Below are 26,260 nucleotides of genomic sequence, written 5' to 3' on the forward strand. Positions count from 1 at the left end.
CAGAAACAGAGGAGCCTGAGTTCAAAGCTCAGCTCTGCCCATATCGGCTGCGAAACCTCTCTCATGTTGCCCACCTTCTGTGTGCTGGCTTCCTCAGTGACCAAATGGAGCTCATCATACTTTCTTCTGTGCCTCTCTCAAGAAAAGTTTGAGTCAAGAAAAATCTTTTTTTTTTTTTAAGATTTTATATTTTTTAAAGTAATCTCTGCACCCAACATGGGATACAAACTCACAACCCTGAAATCGCGAGTGGCACGCTCCACTGACCGAGCCAGCCAGGCGTCTCTGAAGAAGAATCTTTATGTTAATAATATAGATAAAGGGGTCCCCCAGATTCAATGATTTCTTAGGGGGACCCACAAGATTCAGCACATAGCTGTGCTCACAGCTGGGCTTTATCAGGAAAGGGAAAAGGCACATGGGGTGATATCCAAAGCAAAGTAGGCCCAAGCTTCCAAGAGTCCTCTCCGTGGAGTCACATGGGACAGGTTTCATTCCTCCAGCGACAAGTTGGGACAACGCAAGTGAAATATTATTGACAAGGGAAGCTCATTCGAGACAGGTTTTTATTGGGGGACAGTCATGTGGCAACTTCGGCCTAGCATGTACACAAATTCCAGTCTCTCAGAAGGAAACAGGTATTCAGCATGAACCCCATCGTTTGTGCAAATAGTCTAGATACTCATTCTGGTCAATTTCAAGAATGGTGGGAGCACTGCTGAAACCCAAGTTCACAAGTAACAGCCAGGGCCTACCCTATTGATAGGCTTTTCTAATGAGAGCTGGCTGAGGCCTGCTACGTCTTACTTGCACAGCCTGCTTGCTCTTTGCTCCCTAGGAAAAGAGTAGAAGGCATTGGTACTGGTATGGATTTGGAAAATGTCCTGGGTACGGGCATAAGGGACCTCAACATCCTCCACGGATGTTCTAATTCCCAGGTCCCTGTGAGCCCCGGCTCTTCTTTTCATCATTTTTCCTTAATCGTATTTAATCAAAGATTAGGCATGTGTCAGCCAAGAGAGCATTGGGATGTCAGCTCTTTTAAGAGATTCCAGGCTTGCTTGGGGCCCAAGAAGTCACTTCTGAAAGGGGCTTTAATCAAATGCCTTGACACTCTGTCCTGATGGTTAACTGGCTTCCTGTCTATGTGAGCTTTCCAGAACATTCCCAAGGGAAAGTTATCCTTCTGGTGTTCTCCACAGTACCAGGTGGAGATATTAGAACCTGAGTAGATCCCAGGCCCCAAGAAGCCCAGCTTTCAAGCTGTGTTGTATTAAAAGAAACAGATCAGCAAGAAAATGTAATCGAGATAAAGTCTGATCTGTATTTGCCTTTTTCAAAGAATACTAAAGATGACAGAATTCATTACCTACAGTGATATGTCTTAAAATCCCTTTCCCCTCATATTTTATAAATAGACATTTGATTTTTCTTTTATCATTTTTAATTTTTCAAATTTTTGGATGCCAAAATCTGGGAAAAATATTTTATTTTAGAATAGTTTTAGATTTATAGAAAAGTTGCAAAGATAGAACAGAGAGTTACTTACCACATACCCCTCTATCGGTTTCTTCTTTTAGTAACATCTTACATCAATACGGTACATTTGTCACAACTAATGAACAAATACTGATACATTAGTAACTAAAGTCCATGTTTTTTCCTTAGTTTTTACCTAATGTCCTTGTTCTGTTCCAGGATTCTATTTCGGATAACATTATATTTAGTCAAAATGTTTCCTTAGGCTCCTCTTGGCTGTGACAGTTTCTCAGACTTTGCTTGTTGTTGGTGGCCTTGACAGTTTTGAGGAGATCTGGCCAGGACTTTTGTAGACCATCCTTCAATTAGGATTTGTCTGATGTTTTTCTCATGACTGGTCATGTGTTTTGGGGAGGAAGACCATAGAAATGCCGCTGACCTCACATCAGATCAAGGGTACGTTGAGGTGTTAACCTTGATTACCTGGCTGAGGTAGTGTTTGTCAGTTTTCTTTCCTGTAAAGTTACTCTTTCCCCCCTTTTTCTCTTTCTTTTTTAAGATTTTATTTATTTGAGAGAGAGAGAGAACACCAGTGGGGGTGGGGGGGTTGGGCAGAAGGACAAGCAGACTCCCCGCCAAGCATGGAATTCTACATGGGACTCAATCCCAGAACCCTGAGATCATGACCTGAGCTGAAGGCAGATGCTTAACTGACTGAGTCACCCAGGTGCCCCTCTTTTCCCCCTTCTATGTTGTCCGCTTTGGGGAGAAGTCACTATGCCCAGCCCACACTTAAGGACTAGGGCATCACGCCAGGCAAAGCATCTACATAACCTATTTGCATTCTTTTCCCTGCGAAATTTGTCTATTCTCTCCTATTTATTTCCTTATTCAAAGGTTGTGCATATTGGTGTGGACTCCCTCCGTGTTTTTGTGAACCGTCACTCCCATTCATCGGCATAGGCTCTGAAATCTCTGCCTGCTCCCTCACAAACAGCTCTTCCTGTTGCCATCTCCTCTCTCCTCTTTACTTTTCTTCTCCATGAGCTTCCCCACCCCTCTATTCTTTCTCTTTCTCTCATCTGAGCCTTCCCTACTGGAATTTCCTACCCGAATTCAGCTGTCCTTCTGATTACCCCATGTACCTAAGAAAGAATAGGTGGAGAAAAGGGGGAGAGCAAGGGGCAAATGCCCCCTATCAGTAGACTACTTTAGCAGAGGGGTCAGAAAGAGGCTGTGAATATTTCATGCACTGATTACTTGGTGTCTCTTATGTGCACGTATGTGAAAATGATTTCTAGAGAGCTTGTGTCGGGGCCTGTGTGAAGAGTGCTACGGGTAGTATCTCCTTCAAAGCTCAGACGACTCATCATGCCTATTTCACAGATGAGAAAATGGAGGCTCGGTGAGATTACTTGCCCAATAATCTAGTGCTAATAAATGGCAAATCTGGGGTTTGAAGCCATCTGGCTCCAAACGTGACAGCTTATGGGCTGAACTGAAGTGCATTTATAACCCTAAATTCCCTAGGAAATAAGCTTACCCTCTAGTTCTAAAAGCACTAGTGTAGAGTCCTATAACACATGTTTGTAGTCTCAGATTCCTTCTATAGGGCTTTTGCTTAACAGTCTTGATTTGTATAGGTAAACCTTACACAGTTTTGCCCTTTCCTTCCACTGAGCCATAACTTTGTTTTCATTTCATGCAAAGCAAAGTCACTTTAGACTTTTAGACTCCACTCGTGTTCCATTCTTCTTTCTCTAGAAATTAATATGGAGAAACCTGTCTCTGTACTAGTTTTCTATTGCTGTGTAACAAATTACTACAAACTTAGTGGCTTAAAACAACACGCATTTATCGGCTCACAGCTCTACAGACCAGAAGTCCAAGCATGGCACGACTGGGTCTCTGCGTTCCTTCCTGGAGGCTCTGCGGAAGAATTTCCCTCCAACATCCAAGTTATTGATGGAATCCAGCTCCTTGCAGTTGTGGACTGAGGCCTCTGTACACTAGCTGGGTTTTGGTGGGGGGCTGCCCTCAGCTCCTAGAGGTTGCCTATAGTTCCTTGCTATGCAGCTCCTTCCGTTTATCCTCTCATGCTTTCAATCTCTTACTTCTCTGCCTCGGACCTCTGGACCTGGATTTGTAAGGCTCATGTGATTGGTTAGACCCACCCAGATAATCTCTTCTTAAAGTCAACAATGATACATAATATAACCTAATCACAGAAGTAACACACCACCATGTTTATAGTCTCAGCTATTATACAGGGCGTGTACATCAGGGTGTGGAAATCTTGTGGACTTCTTAGAATTCTGCTGACCATAGTCTCCATTCCTTTATTTACTCACATATCACATATTTGCAGAGCACTTGACCCATGCCCAGCATAATTCTGGGAGTTGGAGCTACGGTGGTGAACATGACAAACCTGGTCTCTTAAAACTTACCATCTAGTGTGGTCAGATGGGGGGAAACCAAGGAAACGATGAAAACTATCCATTAGTGATAAATGCCCTGTTCAGAATTAAAATAGGGTAGTCTCAAGCTTTAGATTGCATGGTCAGGAAGGAGCCCTCTGAGGAGGTGCCATTTTAGTTGCTTCATGAGAAGATAACACAGAGAAAAGGTCCACGTGATTGTCTAATATCCACAAGCCCAAGATGAAAGCCCACACCCTGTGGTTCCAGGGTTCCTTCTAATCATGTTTCACACATTTAACAGAGAAGCCTATTTTCAAACCACACCCTAACCCACTCTGCACGGTGTCTTACTCATCTGCTCTTGGCCCTACTTGGTTTGTGTTGCTTTGAGCAGAGTCTCCTAAATTCCCAAGCAGGAGCTAGGCTGTGTGGCATGACGATGGTATGTGTGACTATGTACGCCAATTCCCACAAACACGCTTCTCTTCTTCCCCTCAGACTGCTCCTGGAGTCTGGCAAAATGTTAATGGATGAAGACTCCCAAATGTAAGATGCATTTTTCCCAATAAATAACGAATGCTGCCAGGACATGTTTCTGCTAAAAATATACTCCACTGAATTTGCATTCCAATTTCCTGCTTAATTTGCACAACCTGGGGGTGACTGGGTGGCTCAGTGGGTTAAGCATCTGCCTTCAGCTCAGGTCATGATCTCAGGATCCTGGGATCGAGCCCTGCATCAGGCTCCCTGCTCAGCAGAGAGTCTGCTTCTCCCTCTCCCTGTACCTCTCCTCCTTGGCTCGAGCTCTTTCTCTCTCTCTCTCAAACAAATAAATAAAATCTTAAAAATAAATAAAATTGCACAACCTAAAGGTTCAGTGAGAACTGCCGACCCAGGCACAGTGCACCCCACATCTGCTCTTGGTACACTACTGTTGAAAAGATTTCCAACCCTCATTGGACACGTTCATGGTTAAGAATGTAAGAGTATAAGGTTTTGGACCTTGTTTATCATCAAGCAGTTGGAACCATCAAGGTGCTCTGAAATATACACTGCACAAGTACTTCCTGGGTGTTGACCACGTGCCAGGTACTGTCTATACACAATGATTAGACGTTCCAGTCAGTACCTTCAAGAGACTTCCAATGTCAGGAGGAGACTAACATGCAGATGGACATTATAATAGAGAAGGCTTGCTTGAATCAATGAAGTCATTTTTTCAACAGATATTATTGAGGGGCACCTGGGGGACTCAGTAGGGTAAATGGCTGCCTTCGGCTCAGGTCATGATCTTAGGTTCCTGGGATCAAGCCCCATATTGGGCACTCTGCTCAGCGGGGAGTCTGCTTCTCTCTCTCCCTCTCCCTCTGCTGCTCCCCCTGCTTGTGCTCTCTTGCTCACGCTCTCTCAAATAAATGAATAAAATCTTTAAAAAAAAACCCGAAATATTTATTGAGTGCTTACTCTGTGCCAGGCACTGTTAATAGATGCTAGACATACAGAAGTTGAACAAAACGGACATCGATCCCTGCCTTCATCAATCTTATATTCTAGAGGGGTAAATCATGAAATATATAAATGAGATGGTGATAACTAAATAAATGCTGTGGAAGAAAATAAAGAAAAGGATGCTTGGAAGTGTGGGAGGAAGGGAGGTTATTATTACTTTAAAAAGGTAAGGGAAGACAGCACTGAACAGGTGACACTGGCATGGCATGGGAGGGGAGGGGGAAGGAGTTGTGTAGGATCTTGTGGGCCATTGTAAGGACTTTGACTTTGACAGCATGAGCTGGGCAGCCAGAGAGGATCTTGATTAGAGGACTGACATGATCACCTACCTTTTGTTTTAAAGGATCCCCCTGCTGGCTAAGGTGGAGAGTAAAGAGAAGGGGGCCAAGGGGAAATACACAAGTGAACAGGTTATTACATATTTCGGGTGAAACATGATGGTGTCTGAGACCAGAGTGATAGCTGTGGAGGTGGTAGAAGTGGGATTGGCTGACGGATTGATTGGATATGGGGCTGTGGCAGAAAAAGTAGAGTTAAGGATATCGCCAGTATTTTTGGTTTGAGCAACTGGAAGAAGGGGGTCGCCGTTATTTACATGGGGAAGATGATGGGAGGAGCAGATCAGAGGCCAGAGAGACCAGGAGTCTAGTTGGGGGCAGGCTGGGTGTATCCTGTATGTCAAACCTTAATGGATGTGTCCGTTAGGCATCAGGGTGTGAGCCTGGCTTTCAGGAGAGAGGTAGAGCACTGGTGATGTAATTTTGTAACTTCTAAGCACAGAGATGATGTTTAAAGCCATGAGTTAGAATCAAGAGACGGATGCAGTTAGAGGAGGGGAGGAGTCCGGCGGCTGAGCCCTGGGGCTTTTCAACCTTAGAGGTCAGAGAGATGAGGAGACACCAGGTCAAAGAGACAGAGGAAGAGTCAGAGAGGCAGGAGGAAAATCTGGAAAAGGTGATCTTAGAAGCCTCGTGAAGGAAATGTTTCAGGGAAGCTGGAGTGACCGGCCCTCTGTGTGAGAGGAGATGGAATCCAGGGCACGCGTACAAAAGGCTGGCTTTAGACAGGAACACAGACCGAAGGGTGACAGGAGGGAGGCCGAGCATCGAGGACAGGAGCAGGTGGGTGGGTAGAGGGCAGAGTGCAGAGGCGGGTTCTCTTCTAACTGCTCCACTGTTTGCAGCTGAGAGGAGAGGATTGGAGAGAGGAAACAGGGTGACACGGTCACCTGGGAGAACGGGGGCACGGTCTAGAGGAGTGTAGTAGGAGGGCCGAACAGCAGCACGGTGCTTGTTGAGGCTTGTGGTCATGAATAAAGTGGGACTTGTTGACACGGTTGTACATTTTTCTCCAGTCATATTGGGCAGCAGGCAAGGAGCAGAAGACGCTCGGATTGGCCAGGGTTGGGGTCAAATCAAGGGAAAGCTGAGCAAGGAAAGAACTAAATGATGGAATCCAAGCTGGGTGTGGGAGAAACAGAGGACATGGGGGATGGGGAGCAGTGTGAAAAGGAGTCGGATTGATGAATGGATTGCAGGTTCATCAGGCAGGAGGATTGTTGGGAGTTGTGGCACACTAGAATTAACAAGAATGTGAGATACTTGAAATCAAGATTTGGAAACTGGGAGAGCTGGCATGACAAAGTGTAGTGTAGGGGTCAGCAAACAGGGCCTAGGAGCCAAAGTTGGCCCACTGTCTTTGTTTACATAGCCTAGAGCTAAGAATAGTCTTTACTATCTTTTAGTCTTTACATTTAATTTTTTTTAGTTTTTAATTCCAGTATAATTAACATAGTATTACATTAGCTTCAGGTGTACAATAGAGTGATTCACCAATTCTATCCATTGCTCAGTGCTCATCAAGATAGTTTTTACATTTTTTAAAAAAGATTTATTCATTTGAGAGGGAGACCACAAGTGGGGGTGGGGGGGCAAAGGGAGAAGGAAAAGCAGACTTCCTGCTGAGCAGGGATCCTGATAAGGGGCTCAATCTCAGGACCCTGAGATCATGACCTGAGCCAAAGGCAGACATTTAACTGACTGAGCCACCCAGGCACCCTTCCTTTTTTTTTTTTTTTTTTTAAAGATTTTATTTATTTATTTGACAGAGAGAGAGACAGGCAGGGAGAGAGGGAACACAAGCAGGGAGAGTGGGAGAGGAAGATGCAGGCTCCCAGCAGAGGAGCCTGATGTGGGGCTCGATCCCAGAACACCGGGATCACACCCTGAGCCGAAGGCAGACTCTTGACTGAGCCACCCAGGTGCCCCATCCTTTTATTTTTTTAAGATTTTTTTTTTTAAAGATGTTATTTATTTGACAGAGAGAGACACAGCAAGAGAGGGAACGCAAGCACGGGGAGAGGGAGAGGGAGAAGCAGGCTTCCTGCTGAGCAAGGAGCCCGATGCGGGGTTCGATCCCAGGACCCTGAAATCATGACCTGAGCCAAAGGCAGATGCTTAACAACTGAGCCACCCAGGTGCCCCTAGTTTTTACATTTTTAAATGTAATATTCACACATACATACAATATTATTCTTTTAGCAAGAACAGTTGCTCCAAGAATTGAAGATATGGCCTCCTGGTCTGCAAAGCCTATAATATTTACCACCTAGTCCTTTACAGAAAAAGTTTGCTGACTCTTAGTCTAGACTCTAGGGTATCACCATGTGTGTGAATGAGTGGGGTAAGGTAGACCACACAATTGTGAGGGCCAGGTGGCCAGGATATTGGCGGGATCATCTACATGGGTATAGAAACCACGAATAATTATGACAGTAGTGTTGGAAAGTGACAGAGAGAAGAGTCAAGAAATGAGGGGTTGTGACCCGGGATCTGTAGAGCACTTATACAGCACTGTCATGTAGAGCGATCACAGGTGGTCTAGACTGATAGCATGAAGTTCAATATTCACAGTTCAAGGGAGGAGAGAGAATGTTCTAGAAGTAGCTAGGGGGAAGAGCTAGTCAGTCATTGATCCACATCTAGGCACCAGTGGTTTGAGGGAAGACTAGAGCCACCCCATGACACAGCTGCAGGGGCAGCAGAGTGCCCAGAGATGGCCTGGGTGCCCGAGTTAATTGCGGCTTGCGCAAACAGCACAAGAGAAGGGGCAGTTAAGTCAGCCCCCCACTGGCTGAAAGGCTTCGCAGAGGAAGCCTTTGAGCTGAGGCTTAAAGTATTAGTAGGGTTTGGTCAGGTAACAGTGGGTGGGATAGGAAGAAGAGAAGGAATAGACAGGTGTAGGAAAGCATGATATATTTGAACACTGACCTCAGAAAGTCACAAATGAACTTCGGTGCAGCTGGAGGTTCAAAACCAGTGCAATTAGGAGCTTTGAGTGAAGAGCATTATTGTTTCTTCTTATTTGCATCCTGGGGCTTAAGCAGATTGAGAGCCCCACGTAGATAGGTAGATGCTCTATAAATGAAAGAAGACACACACCGAACTTTAACCCTGTTACTTCCCCACAGGTGTAGTAGAAACTGTTTTATATAAATCTTTATGTGGGGATTCATTCATTCATTCATCTCTCCAGCATTTTTTGAGAGTATCTCATCTGCCCAATGTCCTGCCAGGCACTGGGGATATACTGTGAACAACACAAAAGCTTCCACTCTCTGAGCTTATAGTCTGCAAGTAATTACATTGAAGTATGATCAGTGATAAGACAAGATGATATGGGTGTTCCATGCCTTGGCATCTAAACTAATCTGGGGGCTAGGGAAGAATCCTGGAGGAAGTGACAGTTAATGTGGAGAAATAGGTTGTTGTTAGAACAAGGAATGGGTGGTAGTGGTGAATGTCCCAAGGGAGGTGATGGCACTCATTGGGTTGGAGGTGGGAGAGAGGGCTGTTTCAGGCACCGAAAGACATTGAGTGTGCTGAGAGATGGACCTGGAAAGACGAGTGGGGCCTGGACTGGAGTGGTGTCTCTATCTTCGAGAAGCATCTGGCAAGTGTTCAAAGTCTTCCTTCTCTCTAGGCTGTCAAGTCCAAGAAGGCAGGAACCAAGTCTGTCTTGTTCCCTGCCTTGCACCTACCTATCAGGCCTTAGTTCTCATGCCCGGCACGTGGTGGGTATTCCACAATGCTTTGTTGAAGGAATGCGTAATTGTGAACCGTAGTCTAACTCTCTGAAACTCTTAGTTTTAGTGTAAATACCTTCATTCCAGCATTCTTGTAAACAAAATGACGAATGTGAAAGCATTTTGTAAACTATAAAACATGATACTTGATTTAAAGCTATATTATGTTGCATATACGTATAATGTAGTACTTCATTTGTGCCCCTAACAACTGTTTTTTTTTTTTTTTGAGAATCTTATTTGCTGTACTCAAAACCTCCAAAGATTGTTTGAGAGAAATTACCCAGTTATATGCAGTACAAAAGTAGCTTGATTAGGGAAAAAACCTTCACCAGCCTGATTACTTCCTTTTACCACTTCCTAAGGTGGCTTCTAGCATATTCGGTTTGCTTGTTTTCTAAGAAGCGAGCATTAATCAACAAGTAATTATGCTTTTCTCCTGGAATAGATCCTATCTCGTTCTTCATTGTGTACTCATCCGTCTTCACTAGTGAAACATCAACTCCTTGAAAACAGGCAACTTGCATCTTTTATCCCCAGCATTATAGCTATTAGCTGGTGCTTAATACCTATTGGCTGAGTGTTTTTGATATATATTTTTTAAAGATTTTATTTATTCATTTGTCAGAGAGAGAGAGCGCGCACGAGCAGGGGGAGCAGCAGGCAGAGGCAGAAGCAGGTTCCCCAATGAGCAAGGAGCCCGATGTGGGACTTGATTCCTGGACCCTGGGATCATGACCTGAGCTGAAGGCAGACGCTTAACCAACCGAGCCACCCAGGTATCCTGTCCTATTGGATGAATTTAATAAAATTTATTCTGGAAGTTGAGACTATTCACAAATACAGTACTAGACACTAATTGTACTTAATGTACTTAAATGATCATTGGGTATTATATTACCAAATGCTTCATCTACTTTAACTTGAGAAAAAAGAAAGAAGATGCCGAAATATTGAATTTCATTTTTTGCTCCAAATTTTCTAGTGTTTGTCTTGTTTTAGGTCTACCACATAATGAGTAATAATCAATGACATTATTTTACTATCTTCTTCAAGATATGATAACGAAAAGGTAAGAATGTTGGAAAGCTTTTTCTGATATTTAGGTCAGGTTTCCTTTTATTTTGTTACATTTCTCTGTGGCCTACTAAATAGTTTTCCATCTACAGCATTTAAAAGCTATATTTGCTCTTATGTTTAGCTCTTTGATTTTGACTTAATTATTATATACACAAATGAGTCTCTTGATCCTGCCCCATAAAACAGTTCCTATAGCTTCTTAGTACGTGTTACTCAACTCTGTCTGCCTCTTAATTTTGGGGGAGTAAGTTTAGACATTTAGAGTGGCCCACGCAATTTGGAGAAAGAACTCTCTAAAGTTAATTTTTAAATAAACTTTTTTAGAGTCTATGATGTATCTTTTGTCTTTTCCCAAGTTTTCTTTCTTTATAGTGGTAAATTTAATTAAATAGAAAAACCTCTTTGCTGAGGCAGAAAGAATGAGGGGAAAATGTTTTTTGCATGTATGTGCTGTGGATTCCTCGTTCCCCTGATACAGTACTGTCATTCATTAGCATATCCCATCCACCATTACAAAATGTGTAATAAATTTGCAACAATTTATTCCACTGTTGCTTTCTGAATTTTTCTTCTGAACTCATCTTAATTTCATACCTAGGGCTTGAGTAATTAGATTCAGTTTAAATGGCTTTCGAGTTGTAGGTGTACTAGGTAGTGACTGAACATTAAAATTGTTGATCGATAATAAACACTGCAGCAAAAGCCTGAGAAATTGATTATTCCCCCCCACTAACACCCATTTTTCTTATGTTTTTCTGTGATGTGTGCTGAATGTAAAGGCTACAACACTCCCGTGTATTTTCAAACATTATGCAAAGTCTGTTTTGCTGCAGAACTTGTGCCCTCTTGCCAGATTACGGTCTCCAGTCTGTCCCCATCTTTCAGGTCTCAGCTCAAAATTCACCTCCTCTGAGAGCTCCCATTTCCTAGACGATCTTTTTGTCAGCAACTTTTTAATTTTATCGATACGAAATAAGCTTGCTAATTTATTTATTGTGTCCCTCCTTCCCCTGCTAGCCCGTCAAGGGACAGGTCACTACTTTTAGCCAGTGGTGAGCAGCGCTGGCCTAGCGATAGCTGCTCAATGCATTTCCGATAAACGGATATATGCGGCATTTTCATTTAGCGGAGACAGTTCATTCCCTAGGCGGATGGGGCCTGACTGTAACTTTGCATGACTCCGCACAAAGCACGTCGGAAATCTATGCAGACGCCTTCTTTCTCGCCAGGCAGAGACTCTGACCCAAATATCACCTTTCCCACCTCGATTCTCGCTCAAGGAGAGACAGAGGCCTGAGAACCTTCTCCCACACGTATCCCAGAGGTGGCCGAAGGGAGCACGACCGCACACGGAGGCTGCTTGCCGCCGCCACGTCAGCCGGCGCGCGCGACGGCAGCGCGCCTGCGCACGGAGGACCGCCCCCCTACATCCGGGGCCTGGGTGGCGGCGGCGCCGCCGTGCGGGGGTCACGTGGCTCTTTCCTTTCCGTCTCTGGTCGGCTGGGCGCGGGCGACTGCTGGCGAGGCGCGTGGAACCTCGCGCTGGTTCCCCTTCGTCTCCTCTCCCGGCCCGGGCCACTAAGGAGTTCGCTGACGCCGGGTGAGCTGAGCCTGCCGCCAAGATGCCGGCCTATTTCCAGAGGCCGGAAAATGCCCTCAAACGCGCCAACGGTGAGTAGGGGATCGGGGCGCGCTGGGCTGGGTCGGCCCGCGGCCTCGGAGGTCGAGGAGCCCAGGCCTGCTTCTCGCTGCTCCGCTGCCCGGCTGCGGCCGGAGAGGTGATCGATGCGAATTGCCCGCCGCGGTCCCGGCCTGTGGGTGGGCATGGTTTCCCTTTTCGCTCCAACCGACTGGGGCCGGTGGGAGGTGCGGAGCCGGGAACCGTCGCTCTGGGGGCTCTTCCTTCCTCCCGCCGCCGCCTCCTGGTGCGTCTCGGGGGCCGCGGTCCCGGAGACACGTTTCCGGGACCGGAGTTCCTTACCTCCTTTTTCCGCCTCCGCCCGGCGACCCAGGCCTCCGGGCTCTCGGCTGCTTAGGCCCCGCGCCCCCAGCCGCCATCTGGGAGTGCCGGGGAGGAAGAAACATGGCTCCCTCCCGGGGACAATGCACGCGAGAACCTCGACTCCACCTCCTGCCGGCGCCGGGAGCCGGGAGCCGGGCAGTCCCACCTCCGGCCCTCCTGCAGACACCTCCGCCCCCCAAATCCAGCGCCGGGCTTTGCTGGGTCAGGGTCCACTTACCCTTTTCCCGTCGCTGTATCACTGCTTCGGAGACTCTAACCCATTTAACCTGTTACCTGTTTTTTCTGGCATTGATTATTGGCAGCCCCAATCACATGAAGTTGGAACAGAGTTAATACTGTAAGAGAGGGACTTCAAGTTCTCTCTTAAAGATAACGAAATTGAGGCCTAGAGAGATAGAATGTTTACCCAAGGTCACTCTGGGAGTTAGTTGTTGAGCCAGGAGACTAGAACCAAGGTCTCTAGACTTTCAGATAAGGCTTTTTTTCGCCGCAGCTCTACTGCTTGCGATTTTTCTTTCAAGGTGTACTTAAGCCACGGGCCCTTTCAGGAAAACTTGTGCGTGTCCTGGTCTGTTCAAGAGGCATTTATTACGTTGGCGTTATGGGGGTGCAAATGTACTGTGCATTGCTCTGGTTTTTAAAAACTTTCTCTTTAAGAGTTTTTAAGCCCAACAGTTTCTAAGTGTGTAGGGCGTCTATGGCTCTTATTTTCACCCTTTCTCTACCCAAACAAGTTTTGGGTCTTATCCCTGTTGTAGGTGGATATACCGTGTCTATTACAGTTTTATGTTTATGGAGCTTATTTGTTAACTTGTTTGAAAATTCTCTTGTGAAAAGTTCAATTTCAGTCAATACATAAAATTAATACTACTGATAACCTGTCAGGTCTAAAGGTGTGTTTATCACATGGTTGTTATTTTAAAAGTAACAATTTGGGGGTTGGTCAGAGTGTGGAATATGATAATTCCACATTTTTTGGAATAGAGTACAGTAATTGTTTTAAAAATCGGTTAAAACTACAACTTAGATCTGATGACTACTCATTTTAACCAGTGATCTAATGGTTAGAACAGGCAAGAATTAAAAATGTTAATTTCTTCTTCTTCCTTTTTTTTTTTTTTTTTTAAGAGTTCACTTATATATTAGAGAAAGAGAATGCACAGGCAGGATGGGGGGGAGGAGCAGACTCCTGATTCCCAGGGAGTCTGGTTTGGGACTGGAACGCAGGACCCTGGGATCATGACCTGAGCTGAAGGCAGATGCCCAACCACTGAGCCACCCAGGTGCCCAAGGTTGTTAATTTCTAGGAATGAAAATAGATCCAACTGGAAAGTTATCACTACAAAATGAACTGTAGCAAAGTTAGAATTTTTTCTTACGTGTTAGGAAACTTAGAATTATATTATGGTATACAAAAATGACTGGGATTCCATTAACTGTTCCAATTGCTATTATAGATCTGTTTTACAGTCACTTCCTTTACCCATGGGCGTTTTTTCTCATGCTAATAGGCTGAAGCACTGTAATCTTGATGGCCTTAAATAGTACACATTTGATGTGTTCAAGGCTTGTTTCTTTCATCACACCTCCCTTATGAATCTTGATATGCGCTTAGTATGAAGGGTTTTCTGATGTGTAACAAATCTTAAATGTTTTTACACGTTTTCTAAGTTGAAATAGATTGGATTCATGAAGGGAAAGTTGGGGAAAGCATCTGAAATTAAAGTAGGCAAGATGAGCAAGGGGCACCTGGGGGGGGGGACACTTTAATTTTGTGTAGGTTTTTATAAGGCTGTACTGTCTCTTTGCTGTAGTCCTTTTAAAATGTAGGTTGGGTGTTTCTGTAGTAGAGGCCTTAGCTTTCAAGGAGTAATTTCTGTACCTTTGATCTTGTGAATGAGAGCTCCTGTCTGAAAGTGTTAAAGTGAGCAGAATGGATGGCACATGGCACTGCTTACAGAATTTACAAAACTAGGATTATAAAAGGACATTTCATTCGATGGAGATAATCTCGTTTTATGTAAATGTTTTTATCTGTAACATTTGTATCCTCAAACACACAGAGAACTAATCAATCCATTTTATTATCTTAATAAAATGTGAATAAATTTAGAATAGTTGTTACTCTGAGTCTGTAATTCAGAACAATATTTTTGGGAATTGATTATAGTAATCATTCAGGAAGATGAGAACTTGGCCCACCAGTTACAGGCAAGAAATTCATACACTGGAATCATTTGCGAAAAGCCCCTTTTCCTGAATATGTTGTCAGTAGTGTGGAATTAATTGCTCCTGATCTTGTAACAGCCTTTTAATTTAGATTCTGGCAGTGATTCATGTAAAGTTGTCATTAAACCCACAAATTGTGTAACATTGTAGCTTATCTACTTGTTCTGTTGCACAGATAAACTAGTAATATTGAGGGGGGCAGACCTAAACTTTTTCTTTTAGAAATAGTTTGTCATTGTGTTTGAAAGGTAAACTCAGAATGCCTACCCTCCTGGTATTCATAATTCCAGATTTTAATCTTTATTTCAAGAATATCGGTTTGGAAATGGACTTTTTTTTTTAAAAAAAACATTGCAATAGAGCCTTTAATGTGTGGTGTTTCTTTTTAGCCTCAAAAACTTTTTTTCCTTATTAGATAGTTAAGAGGAACTAAATTCTCCCAGTATGTAAATTAGGGTAAAGACAGGAACTCACCCTCTTGGATTATCATGGTCTCTGTTCCATTCCCTTTTTTTCCTTTAAAAACATTCTTGCTTGGTATCCATGTTTGCTTTTTTTCTTGGTGATGCTGGAGGTGTCCTATAAAAAAATTATGTTTTAGTGCGTTTGTTTTGGTTTGTTTGAACCTGTTGTTTCCGAGTTTGAAATTGGAATTTGGAATCATAAATTTTGATTGGCTGTTTAGGAAGCGAAAATTACTTTTAAGGACCCTTGGGTGTCTCAGTCTGTTAAGCATCTGCCTTCACCTCAGGTCGTTTTCCTGTGGTCCTGGGATCCAGTCCTGCATCGGGCTCCTTGCTTGGCAGGGAGCCTGCTTCTCCCTTTGCCTGTCCTTCCCTCTGTTTGTGTTCGCGTGCTCGTTCTCTCTCTCTGACAAATAAAATCTAAAAAGAAAAGAAAGGAAAATTACTTTTAGTTCTATCCCTGAACAAGATTTCTTACTTTTTAGAGTGACATTAAGAAATCACACTCCCCTATTTAAAAATAAGAGATTGGGTAGGTGAATTATTTTTAGACAGCTTATTATTTTGTCATCACCATGCTGGGGCCAGCTCTCAACTTTAATAACTCTTTGTTCCTGTTTTGTGTTACAAGCATTTTGACAGTGTTTATATAGAATAGTATTAAGATTTAAATGCTCAATTTAAGACTGGGAATTGTATGTAACAGATTGTTTTGCTGCTGCAGTGCTAGTAAATGTGAATCATAAATTTAAAAGCATTTATTTCCAAGTTTTTGGCTGATAGAGACCTTTTTTGTTAAATAGTTGTTAAAAATACTTAGGGTACTGTTGGATTTTAGAAAATAACCTTGTATATGTATGCTTCAGGAAGAAGATAGATAGGTCCTCCCCTTAGAGCAGGATAGGCTTATTATTTTAACAAAGTATCTAGTTGTATTACATTTTCATTTCCTCTTACAGGGTTGTTTTTTGTTTTGTTCTTTTGTAAGATAATGGCCTCAAATGAAAATGGACTTTTCCCCATATTGCCAGGATTAATGTTGACATTGACTTGAATTATTGTAGAGGGGTTTGTTTTCACTTGCATATGAAGAATATGATTTGATACAATATGGGATTACATAGGGTATTGTATAAAGATAACTTACTTCAGTATATTTTGTGATTTTTCTCGTTGCAAACTTGTTAATATACCAGAGTTGGAATATTGTTTGTAGTTTTCCTGGAGGAAGGAATGTTCAGAAGCAACATTCCTGAAAGATGTGCTAGTTGAGAGAAGAAATAATAGAGAATTACTAAATCTGTAGATCTAGTAAAACTCCTAAATAAGGGACATTTCTGCCTGTTGTTTGCCTAGCACGTTAACATGGTTTATAATGTATGGTGTTAACTCTTGAAAATAATTCTTTGTTAAAGATTTTTTTCTTAGGAGGAAAATAATGATTTTTAACAATGGGAATGTAGTGTTTTAAGGCCTTCTTTTTTAATGGTATAGACTAGTGTTTTGGTTCCCCAAAGTATTTTTCAAATGTTTGGTGAAAGATTTTTTTGTGTGCAGTTTGGCAGTTACTGAATTTTAAGTTGAACATAACCAGATGACTTAAGTTTGATAGCCCCCCACCTCATTTACTAAGTTTTGTGCAAAAGAAAATAAAAGATGAGAAAAAATAGGATAAAATTTAATCTTTGTCAGAAATAATATGATAGAGGAGACTTTGCTTTTGACTGAATTTCAAAATGAGCAGTATCCATAAAACCTGAGATTGGAGCTGGATTTTGAAATACTGCCACATGCAGAATGCCTTCGGGTTTAGGTGGCACTAAATTCATAAGTGGATAATTTCCTTGCTATGCATTCTAAAATTTTTGCTGTCTTTAAAAATTGTATTTTTTAATAAACTATTTTTTTAAATAAACAATTTTAGAAGTTCAAGATTTACAAAATTATTGCAAAGATAGTACAGAGTGTTTCCATATAAACCGTAACCTATTGATATCTTTTATCATTTTGGTACATTTGTCGCCAGTAATGAACCAATACTGATATATTGTTAATGAAAGTCCATACTTTGTTCAGATTTCCCTAGCTTTCCCTAATGTCCTTTTTTGAATTCCAGGATCCCATCTAGATACCATATTACATTTAATCATCCTGTGTCTCCTTAGAAACCTCCCCTTGTTATGACAGTTCTTAGATTTTCCTTGTTGATAACCTCGACAAGTTTTGAGGAGTACTGGTCAAGTATTTTGTAGAATGTCCCTCATTTGGAGTTTGTCTTAATATTTTTTTTTTCATGTTTAGACTGGAAAAATAAGTGGAGAGATATTCCATAGATTGGAAGACTAAATATTGTTAAATTATCAATTCTTCCAAATTTCATTCATAGATTCAGTAAAATTTGAATGAAAATTCCAGTGAGCTAATTTGTAGATATTAACAAACTGATTCCGAGTTTATATGGTAAGGTAAAGGACTTAGTAAGCCAAATAATACTGAAGAACAAAGTTGGAGCACTCACTGCTTGGTTTGAAGACTTTTACATCTATAATAATCAAGATAGTGTGGTATTAGCAAAAGACTAGACACATTGCAATAGAGAGTGATCAGAATAGAGAACCCAAAAGCAGGGCCACACAAATAGTCAGTTGATTGTAAAGGGAACAGAGTCAATCTAATTGACTGTCTAATTGACAGTCTAATGATTTTTCTGCCTGGAGTCTTAGCACGAACTAGTAAAAATTTCCTCAGATCACTGTGATTGAAGTTATACTTGACTTTACTGTGTTTGCTGGGGAAAGGTTTTTTTCCTCTCATGACCTCAATTTCTGGAACTTAGAAGGACACATTTGGTACAGTGTAATTGAGTGAAATCCAGTGTTATATGTAGACCATATTTTGAGATAGTACCAGTTTTTCATTGTTTTAGACTCAGATAGTTTTGGCATGGCTTTAGATAGCAAAAATAAACGTTTATCTAAAAAGAGATGGTGGTGAGTTCAGAAATTAAAATAGCCAATTTAAGCAAAATTTAGACTTCTATATAGTATATATAATGGATTTTAATTTTCCTGAATTATTTTTTCAGAATTTCTTGAGGTTGGAAAAAAGCAGCCTGCCTTGGATGTTCTTTATGATGTTATGAAAAGTAAGAAACACAGAACATGGCAAAAGATACACGAGCCGATTATGTTGAAATACTTGGAACTTTGCGTGGATCTTCGGAAGAGCCATTTGGCTAAAGAGGGATTATACCAGTATAAGAACATTTGTCAACAGGTATGAAAAGAGCTGGGTTTTATATTTTTAGTAAGTGCTTTTAGTGACTTTCAGAGTTTACTTTCTAGAGTTGTAATATACTTTATATCTTAAAATTTGCTCTTAAAATATTTTATGGTTTGTTGAGAAAGTGTTTTAAGGTTCTTTCTCTCCCTCTCTCTCTCTCTTTTTTTTGATTTAGGTGAACATCAAATCTCTAGAGGATGTTGTTAGGGCATATTTGAAATTGGCAGAGGAAAAAACTGAAGCCGCTAAGGAAGAATCTCAGCAGATGGTCCTAGACATAGAAGATCTGGATAATATTCAAACTCCTGAGAGGTATGTACGTTAAATTGTTGATACATTTTCCTCAGGTTTTCTTGACATGTGTCTCCATCATCCTCGTTTGAAGTTCATTAGAAGGAATGCTTATCTTCAGAATTTTAAATGTATAGTAACAAAATCATACTATTCAAAATTTGTAAGCGGATAGGAGGCACATACTGATTTAAATGGTTGTAATATGCATGGGGCATTCAAATATTTGAATGCGTGACTACTTTACAGTGCATCTAAAGTTGTAGGAAGAAGTTGCACTTTTTTATACTGACCATTGTTGGTTTTGATTTTTCAATCATATGGCAAAGTAGGAAATCGTATCTAAAATTCTTTTCGACTTTTAACATTTTTTTTTCCTTCTTTTTAGTGTTCTCCTAAGTGCCGTAAGTGGCGAAGACACTCAAGATCGTACCGACAGACTACTTTTAACTCCATGGGTTAAATTCCTTTGGGAATCATATAGGCAGTGTTTGGACCTTCTTCGAAACAATTCTAGAGTAGAGCGTCTCTACCATGATATTGCCCAACAAGGTAAGATGAAAACTGATTTGAAAAGTTGACTTTTGGGACAAGATTTTGCAAAAGATGGACAAAGTTAACCTGTTTTTCTCCATAGTACTCATTTTATAGTTTTTATCCTTACTGAAAGATGATTGGCATTCATTTTAAATATTAAATAAGTGACTGTAAGAAATTTGTTTTACTTGTTAGTGTAATTCTATATGAAATCCACTTCACGAATATCTGAATGACAAAGTCATTTTGGGATTTTCCGGTGACTAAAAACATAAATGGAACTTATTGATTGGTTTCTGATAAACTTGAGTTCTTTTGACTTCACTACTGCATATTCTCAACCATGCCGTGGGTTTCTAAGGCCTTTGTAAGCTTCGGACTTGTAGGATTCCTTGAAAAAAATACATAGTTTTATTTTCTTAAACAGTATCACTGAATATAGAACTAAGTCATTTTGATGACTCAGGATTGTCATAAAAAGTATCCGGTTGTTACACTGTGTATACAATTGACACTTGAACAACTGGGGGTGGGTGGTGGTAGTGGTGCTGATGGACATACCCCTTTCCCCCATTCCTGCACAGTTGAAAATCTGCCTATGACTTGACTACCCAAAATCTTAACTACGAATACCCTGTTGTTAACTAGAAGCCTTACTGGTGACATAAATAGTTGATTAATACTTATTTTCTTTGTTACATGTGTTATATACTGTAGTCTTAAAACAGGTAAGCTGGAGAAAAGAAAGTGTTAAAATCATAAGGAAGAGAAAAATAAATGTACAGTACTGTATCGAAAAAGTCTACATGTTAGTGTACCTGTACAGTTCAAACCCTTGTAAGGATTAACTGTACTTTGAATCCTGAACTGTATGAAGTCTGTTCTCTTAATCTTGTATCCTTTCCCTACTGTCACTTGGTTTAATGCAGCTTTTTAACAATATATGAATGGAATATATGTGACTTGAGAGTGGCTTTTGGCTTTTTCTTACTTTGGCCTCGGTAAGCCTTGTGTTGCCATTCTTTTCAGTATGGGGGACGATTGGCATTTGTTTATCCAAGTTGTAAGTGACTTTAAGAATATTTTACTTTGAGTGTTAGAACCCGTGTTCCATTTTGCTTACATGGCTAGCATATGTGAATTTTCATTTAGCAGAAGTACACTTGGGGTTTTTGATAACTACTGATAGAAATGTTAACCTGAAGTTAAGCTGCATCCCTTTTGTTTTGGTCCTGTTGGAATAGAAATCTCTTTTAAGAGCAAAGGAATTCTGAAACAATTGTTGTATTGCATATATGACGATAGAAAATTATTTTAATGACAGAGTAAGTAGTTAAGGTATACGTCTATGTACACAGCTGAAGTCAGGTTACCAGAAGCCCGCAGTTTGTTAGCTAGCGAGGCTCTTTATATTTCAGGCTAGAATATTTTGTTCTTTTAGGATTTGAAGTGGTAGGTGTTTGAAAGGTAAGTCCTCCTATACTTTAATTTGAATAGCTTCCCATTTGTAAACTCTCCTAGAACCCCAGGACCAGATTCTAGCTCTAGGACAGGACTATGTCCAAAAGATGGTCAGGATACATGATGAAGTGACCGATGATTCTGATCATTTCTAAAGACTGATTATAAGTTTGGTAAATCTTGTTAAAATAACTGATTTTAATATTTGAAATAAAACTAATTCAAATACTTGGTGATGGTGGAAGGTACCTAATATATCTTATAATTATGCCTATAGCTTTCAAATTCTGCCTCCAGTACACCCGTAAGGCTGAATTCCGTAAGCTGTGTGACAATTTGAGAATGCACTTGTCACAGATCCAACGTCACCATAACCAGAGTACAGCAATCAATCTTAATAATCCAGAGAGCCAGTCTATGCATTTGGAAACCAGGCTTGTTCAGTTGGACAGTGCTATCAGCATGGAATTATGGCAGGTATGTTGTGAACTATTTGCTGTCTTTTGTAGTCATAATAACCCATATTACCTTTTTTTTTTTTTGTGAGTAAAGCAATAGAAGTTTATTAAGCAAGGATACAGAAAAAGCTCTCAGGAGTGAGAGGGGTTCTGACAGTTGCCTACTTTTTTTTTTTTCCTTTAATGAGTATCTTCATCTTGATATTTATTGGTTAATTTCCATAGATAATTGAGGAATTTAAGATGCCCTAATGGATAGCTAAGAGTTCTGGACAGGCAGTCTCAGGATATTTTGGTTCTGGTTGCCTGCTGTGAAATCTGGGCCAAATCAGGTAATCTCTTTTGGACCCAGTGGCTTTGCATATAAAACAGTTCATCCTCACTGTTGCTCAAAGTGTGGTTCAGTGTCTGTGAACTACCTACTGATCCAGGATGAAAGAATTATAGAGGAGAATATGCATTTATTAAGGGTGGAGGTTTTTTATTTTTTTTGTTTGATTTTGTTTTTGGTAGCAATTTCATGGTAATTTTGTGTGTGTTTACTCTGTTTAGAAAAACTAAGCTTGTCTTTTAGTTTTTGTAATAATTTTGCTGTATTTCATAAAAATATTGGCAGCAATAGGTTGGAAACTTAAAAAAAAAAAAAACTTGTCCCTTTACTGTGGATGTTGGAGAAATGCTGCAGTAGATTGTCTCCTAGATTTCTTAGTGTTTCTTTGGCTTAGTAAAGGTGTGGGGAAGAGCCTATACTGGAGATCTTAGTAGTGTTGGGAGACTCGTCCACTATTTGGGCTTTTTACGTTAAGAATTCCACAAAGACATTTTCACATGATTTTGTAGTCCTGACTTGAAACTTTTAAATATTTGACCAAAAGATAAAATCTAATTGAAATTACAGAGGAAGATCGGTAGTTTTTCAGCCAGTTGAAACGGTGATTTCCTACTTTCCAAAATATTTTCCCTTCTGTAGGGACACCCTTAAAACACTACCTGATGAAGTAATGAGGAAAAAGAGGTACTATAGAAGACAGACATGCTTATTATAGAAAAAGTGGATAAGTAGAAAGAAGAAACTATTCACCTGTTATTTTATTACTCAGAAATAACCTCTGTGATGTGTTTTATGTCCTTCCAGATTTTTTCTTATACATTCTCCGAAGTAGTGTGATAATGATACACTTGAAAAAACTTCTAAATCACGTTTATTTATTTATTTTTTTTAAGATTTTATTTATTTATTCGACAGAGATAGAGACAGCCAGCGAGAGAGGGAGCACAAGCAGGGGGAGTGGGAGAGGAAGAAGCAGGCTCATAGCGGAAGAGCCTGATGTGGGGCTCGATCCCAGAACGCCGGGATCACGCCCTGAGCCGAAGGCAGACGCTTAACCGCTGTGCCACCCAGGCGCCCCTAAATCACGTTTATTTTTTTATTATTATTTTAAAAAAATATTTATTTATTTGACAGAACGAGCGAGCACAAGCAGGTGGAACAGGAGAGGGGCAGGGAGAAGCAGACTCTCCGTCAAGTAGGGAGCCTGATGCGGGGCTTGATCCCAGGACTCTGGGATCATGACCTGAACTGAAGGCAGACATTTAACTATCTGAGCCACCCAGGCGCCCCTAAGTTCATTGAAGTGTAATTTACGTTGAGCAAAACTCACCCTGAAATTTGAAAGATGCAGTCATCACCAGAATCAGGATTTAACTCCCTTGTGCCCCTTTGCAACTAACCCCACCCTGAACCGTAAGAATCTGTTGATCTGTTTTCTGTCAAAAAGATCACATTTAATAATTAAAATGATCTGTTATGGAAAAATTTGTAAGCATATAAAACCAAATTTTTAAAAGTATACCTTGAAACATCTTTAGGACAGTCAAAAGAATGGGATTTGAAAATAACCTTTGCAAATTAAGCACAGTTGACAAAGTTGTCAAGATAGTTGGAGCTAATCTGGTTTTGTCAGGCTTCAGGCTGGGGTTGGTTGGTAGAAAGACTAATAAAATTGAATTTTATGAAATTCTCTATGGGGCTGATACATTTTCTTACAGATACTTGGCATCTTAAAATTCATCCTTGCTACTACTATGAAAGGGGCAAAGAAAGCGAAAGTCTCTATTCTATTTATATCAGTTGGCACATGTTCAAATACACCTTATCTACTTTAAAAGCTTCTTTTGAGCAGCAGCCCTGAAGTTCATTAGCATCTCGAACTGGACTGAGGGAGTTGCATATTGTGGCTGAAAAGGCAATGCACTTTTTTTTTTTTAAAGTCTGTTCTGTCTAATTTGAAGAAGTTTAAGGATTTAGTATTTTTGCGATAAAGGTAGTTTTCTGAAATATATCAGATATTGTAGATGAGTAAAAGGAACCACACATAAAGGAATTTTACTTCCCACTTTTTTTATTCAGTACTTTGTGTTTTAGGTTTCATAAAGACATTTGGATTAGATATTTTTTTTTTTTTTGTTTAGAATGCAGTGACTGATTTATACTACTAATTTTAGGAAGCATTCAAAGCTGTGGAAGATATTCATGGACTATTCACCTTGTCTAAAAAACCACCGAAACCTCAGTTGATGGCAAATTACTATAACAAAGTTTCAACTGTGTTTTGGAAATCTGGAAATGCTCTTTTTCATGCATCTACACTCCATCGTCTTTACCATCTGTCCAGAGAAATGAGAAAGAATCTTACACAAGAAGAGATGCAAAGGTAAGAATGTTACAGTCAAATAATATTGAGATTATGAAATAAATATCTTCTCATGAATGGCATGGTTCCAGGTTAGGGTATCTCAGCTTCTACACCACTGACGTTTGGGGCCGGATAATTTCCTGTCGTGGCGGATTGCACTTAGGGTGTTTCACAGCATCCCTAGTCTGCCCACTGGATGCTGGTAGCAGTCCTTCCACTTCTGACTGTGAGAAGTGTCTCCAGACATGGTTGTTCTCTGGTAGTCTTGGTCTTCAAGTAACTGTCCTTTGTCTGATAACCAACTTTGCCAAAAACCTGATTGAGAAAATCGAATATTAGGAAAGACAGTGTTACTATATGAGCTTTTTATCCATATACGGTATTTAAAATCTAGATCTTAGGACAGATAAGAGAATTTAAAAAATAAATGCCATCAAGTCACTTTTTCCCCTGATTAGAAAATATAACTGAGTGTGTGTTTGAATATAGAAAAGGGGTCTATAACCTAGCAATCTAAAGACCACTTTATTTTTTTTTAACAATACATGCAGCCTATTTTCTTTCAGTCATGTGGTTTTTTTTTTTTTTTTTTTAATATGTTTCGGTTAGACTGCGGGAGCTCACGCCATTCTTTTTTCTCATTGGCAGACCATGTTATTTTGGCCTCTGATAGAATTTTGTACACCAAATGTTTTTCTAGCTTTACAGCAATACATGGAACAGACTAAATGAATTTTCCTAGTGTATTTTCTTTGAAACTCTTAAGGACAGTGTTCATTATGTCATCCACTGTCCTTTGTGCAGTTCATGTCTGAGATTAAAAAAACAAACGAACTTGGGTTCCTTTAAGGTACTTCTGTACTATCCCTTTAGAAGGTGCTGTAATAACAGTATTATAATAATAGAATTAGGTTATTTAGCTCTATGTACGTTATTTTGCTTAATCTTTACAACAGCGTCCTGACTCAGAAAATTAAGTATCTTACCTTAGGTTCCAGTCTTGGAAATGGTGAAGCTGAGATTCTAACCCTTGACCCTTGGGCTCCAGAGCCCACTATCCTTAATGTCCTATAGTGCTCTGAATTCAACCGGACTTTCCTCTTGTGTTCTAAGGAAACTAAGATTCAGCCTCACCACGAGTCCTCCCCTCCCACCTCCCAGTTGTGTTCACTTATGATCCTTGTAAGTTTTTCCCCTTTTCTGTCATTTTTTTTTCCTTGATTTTAAAGCTGCCTTAATTGTTTTTCTAAAGAAGCATCGGGTATACAGATTTACCTGTTCTACATTTTAGACCCACAGTCTTTTTCTATAGTTGGCAAATATTGACAGTAGTAAGTGGTGGGTGAAGTTCTGCTTCTCCCAAGTATTCATTTTAGCACAGTCCATTTCTCTTCATCTCCTGCTTTGATGAATAACACGTGTGAGTACAGTCTGCTGGTATGGTGTACGTATTCTGTCACTGGCGTGTCTTACCAGACAATTAAAGAAGTGGTTTTTTGTATCAGGTAACTTTTATGAATTTAACAGATTTGTAATTTTGTTCTCTAGAATGTCTACCAGAGTCCTTTTGGCCACTCTTTCCATCCCTATTACTCCTGAGCGTACTGATATTGCTCGACTTCTGGATATGGATGGCATTATAGTTGAAAAACAGCGTCGCCTTGCAACACTGCTAGGTCTTCAAGCCCCACCAACAAGAATTGGCCTTATTAATGATATGGTTGGTATAAGTTGGAGCATTCTTACAGCTCAGAATAAAAAACTTTATGGTCACGTTTTATAATTCATGACTGGTGGTTCTGATGGATGGACTATTTTGAGTCCTCATTGTACCCATAGATAAGTATGGAAGTTTATAAGAAGGGTACTGGTTGATGTCAGGTCAATAGATTAGCTGACTGAGCCTATTTTAGCATAGGGGAAGGGATGTTCAATGGAGAATCTAGAATAATTTCTCCCTTCCTTTCCTTTCCTTTCCTTTCCTTTCCTTTCCTTTCCTTTTTTTCTTTTCTTTTCTTTTCTTTTCTCTTCTTTCAAGATCTTATTTATCTGACAGAGAGAGAGAAAGCCAGTGAGAGAGGGAACACAAGCAGGGGGAGTGGGAGAGGAAGAAGCAGGCTCCCAGCAGAGGAGCCTGATGTGGGGCTCGATCCCAGAATGCTGGGATCACGCCCTGAGCCAAAGGCAGACACTTAACGACTGAGCCACCCAGGCGCCCCTAGAATAATATCTTGATAAAAAAAT

General features: G+C 40.7%; 1 protein-coding gene across 1 annotated transcript in view; it reads left to right on the forward strand.

Moving 5' to 3' along the window:
* The first annotated feature begins 12,044 nt into the window (after positions 1-12,044).
* Positions 12,045-26,260, forward strand: part of EIF3A (eukaryotic translation initiation factor 3 subunit A) — a 34,783-nt gene continuing 20,567 nt past the window's right edge. Inside the window, exons 1-7 of the mRNA XM_045803245.2 lie at positions 12,045-12,246; positions 18,377-18,567; positions 18,749-18,885; positions 19,253-19,416; positions 21,140-21,339; positions 23,826-24,034; positions 25,565-25,736. Of these exons, the coding sequence (XP_045659201.1) occupies positions 12,198-12,246; positions 18,377-18,567; positions 18,749-18,885; positions 19,253-19,416; positions 21,140-21,339; positions 23,826-24,034; positions 25,565-25,736 (1,122 nt within the window). The 5' untranslated portion in view covers positions 12,045-12,197. The remainder of the gene's footprint in view (positions 12,247-18,376; positions 18,568-18,748; positions 18,886-19,252; positions 19,417-21,139; positions 21,340-23,825; positions 24,035-25,564; positions 25,737-26,260) is intronic.

This window comes from Ursus americanus, chromosome 6, assembly GCF_024610735.1.
Source record: "Ursus americanus isolate L20-20 chromosome 6, mUrsAme1.1.p, whole genome shotgun sequence".
Taxonomy (NCBI): Eukaryota; Metazoa; Chordata; class Mammalia; order Carnivora; family Ursidae; genus Ursus; species Ursus americanus.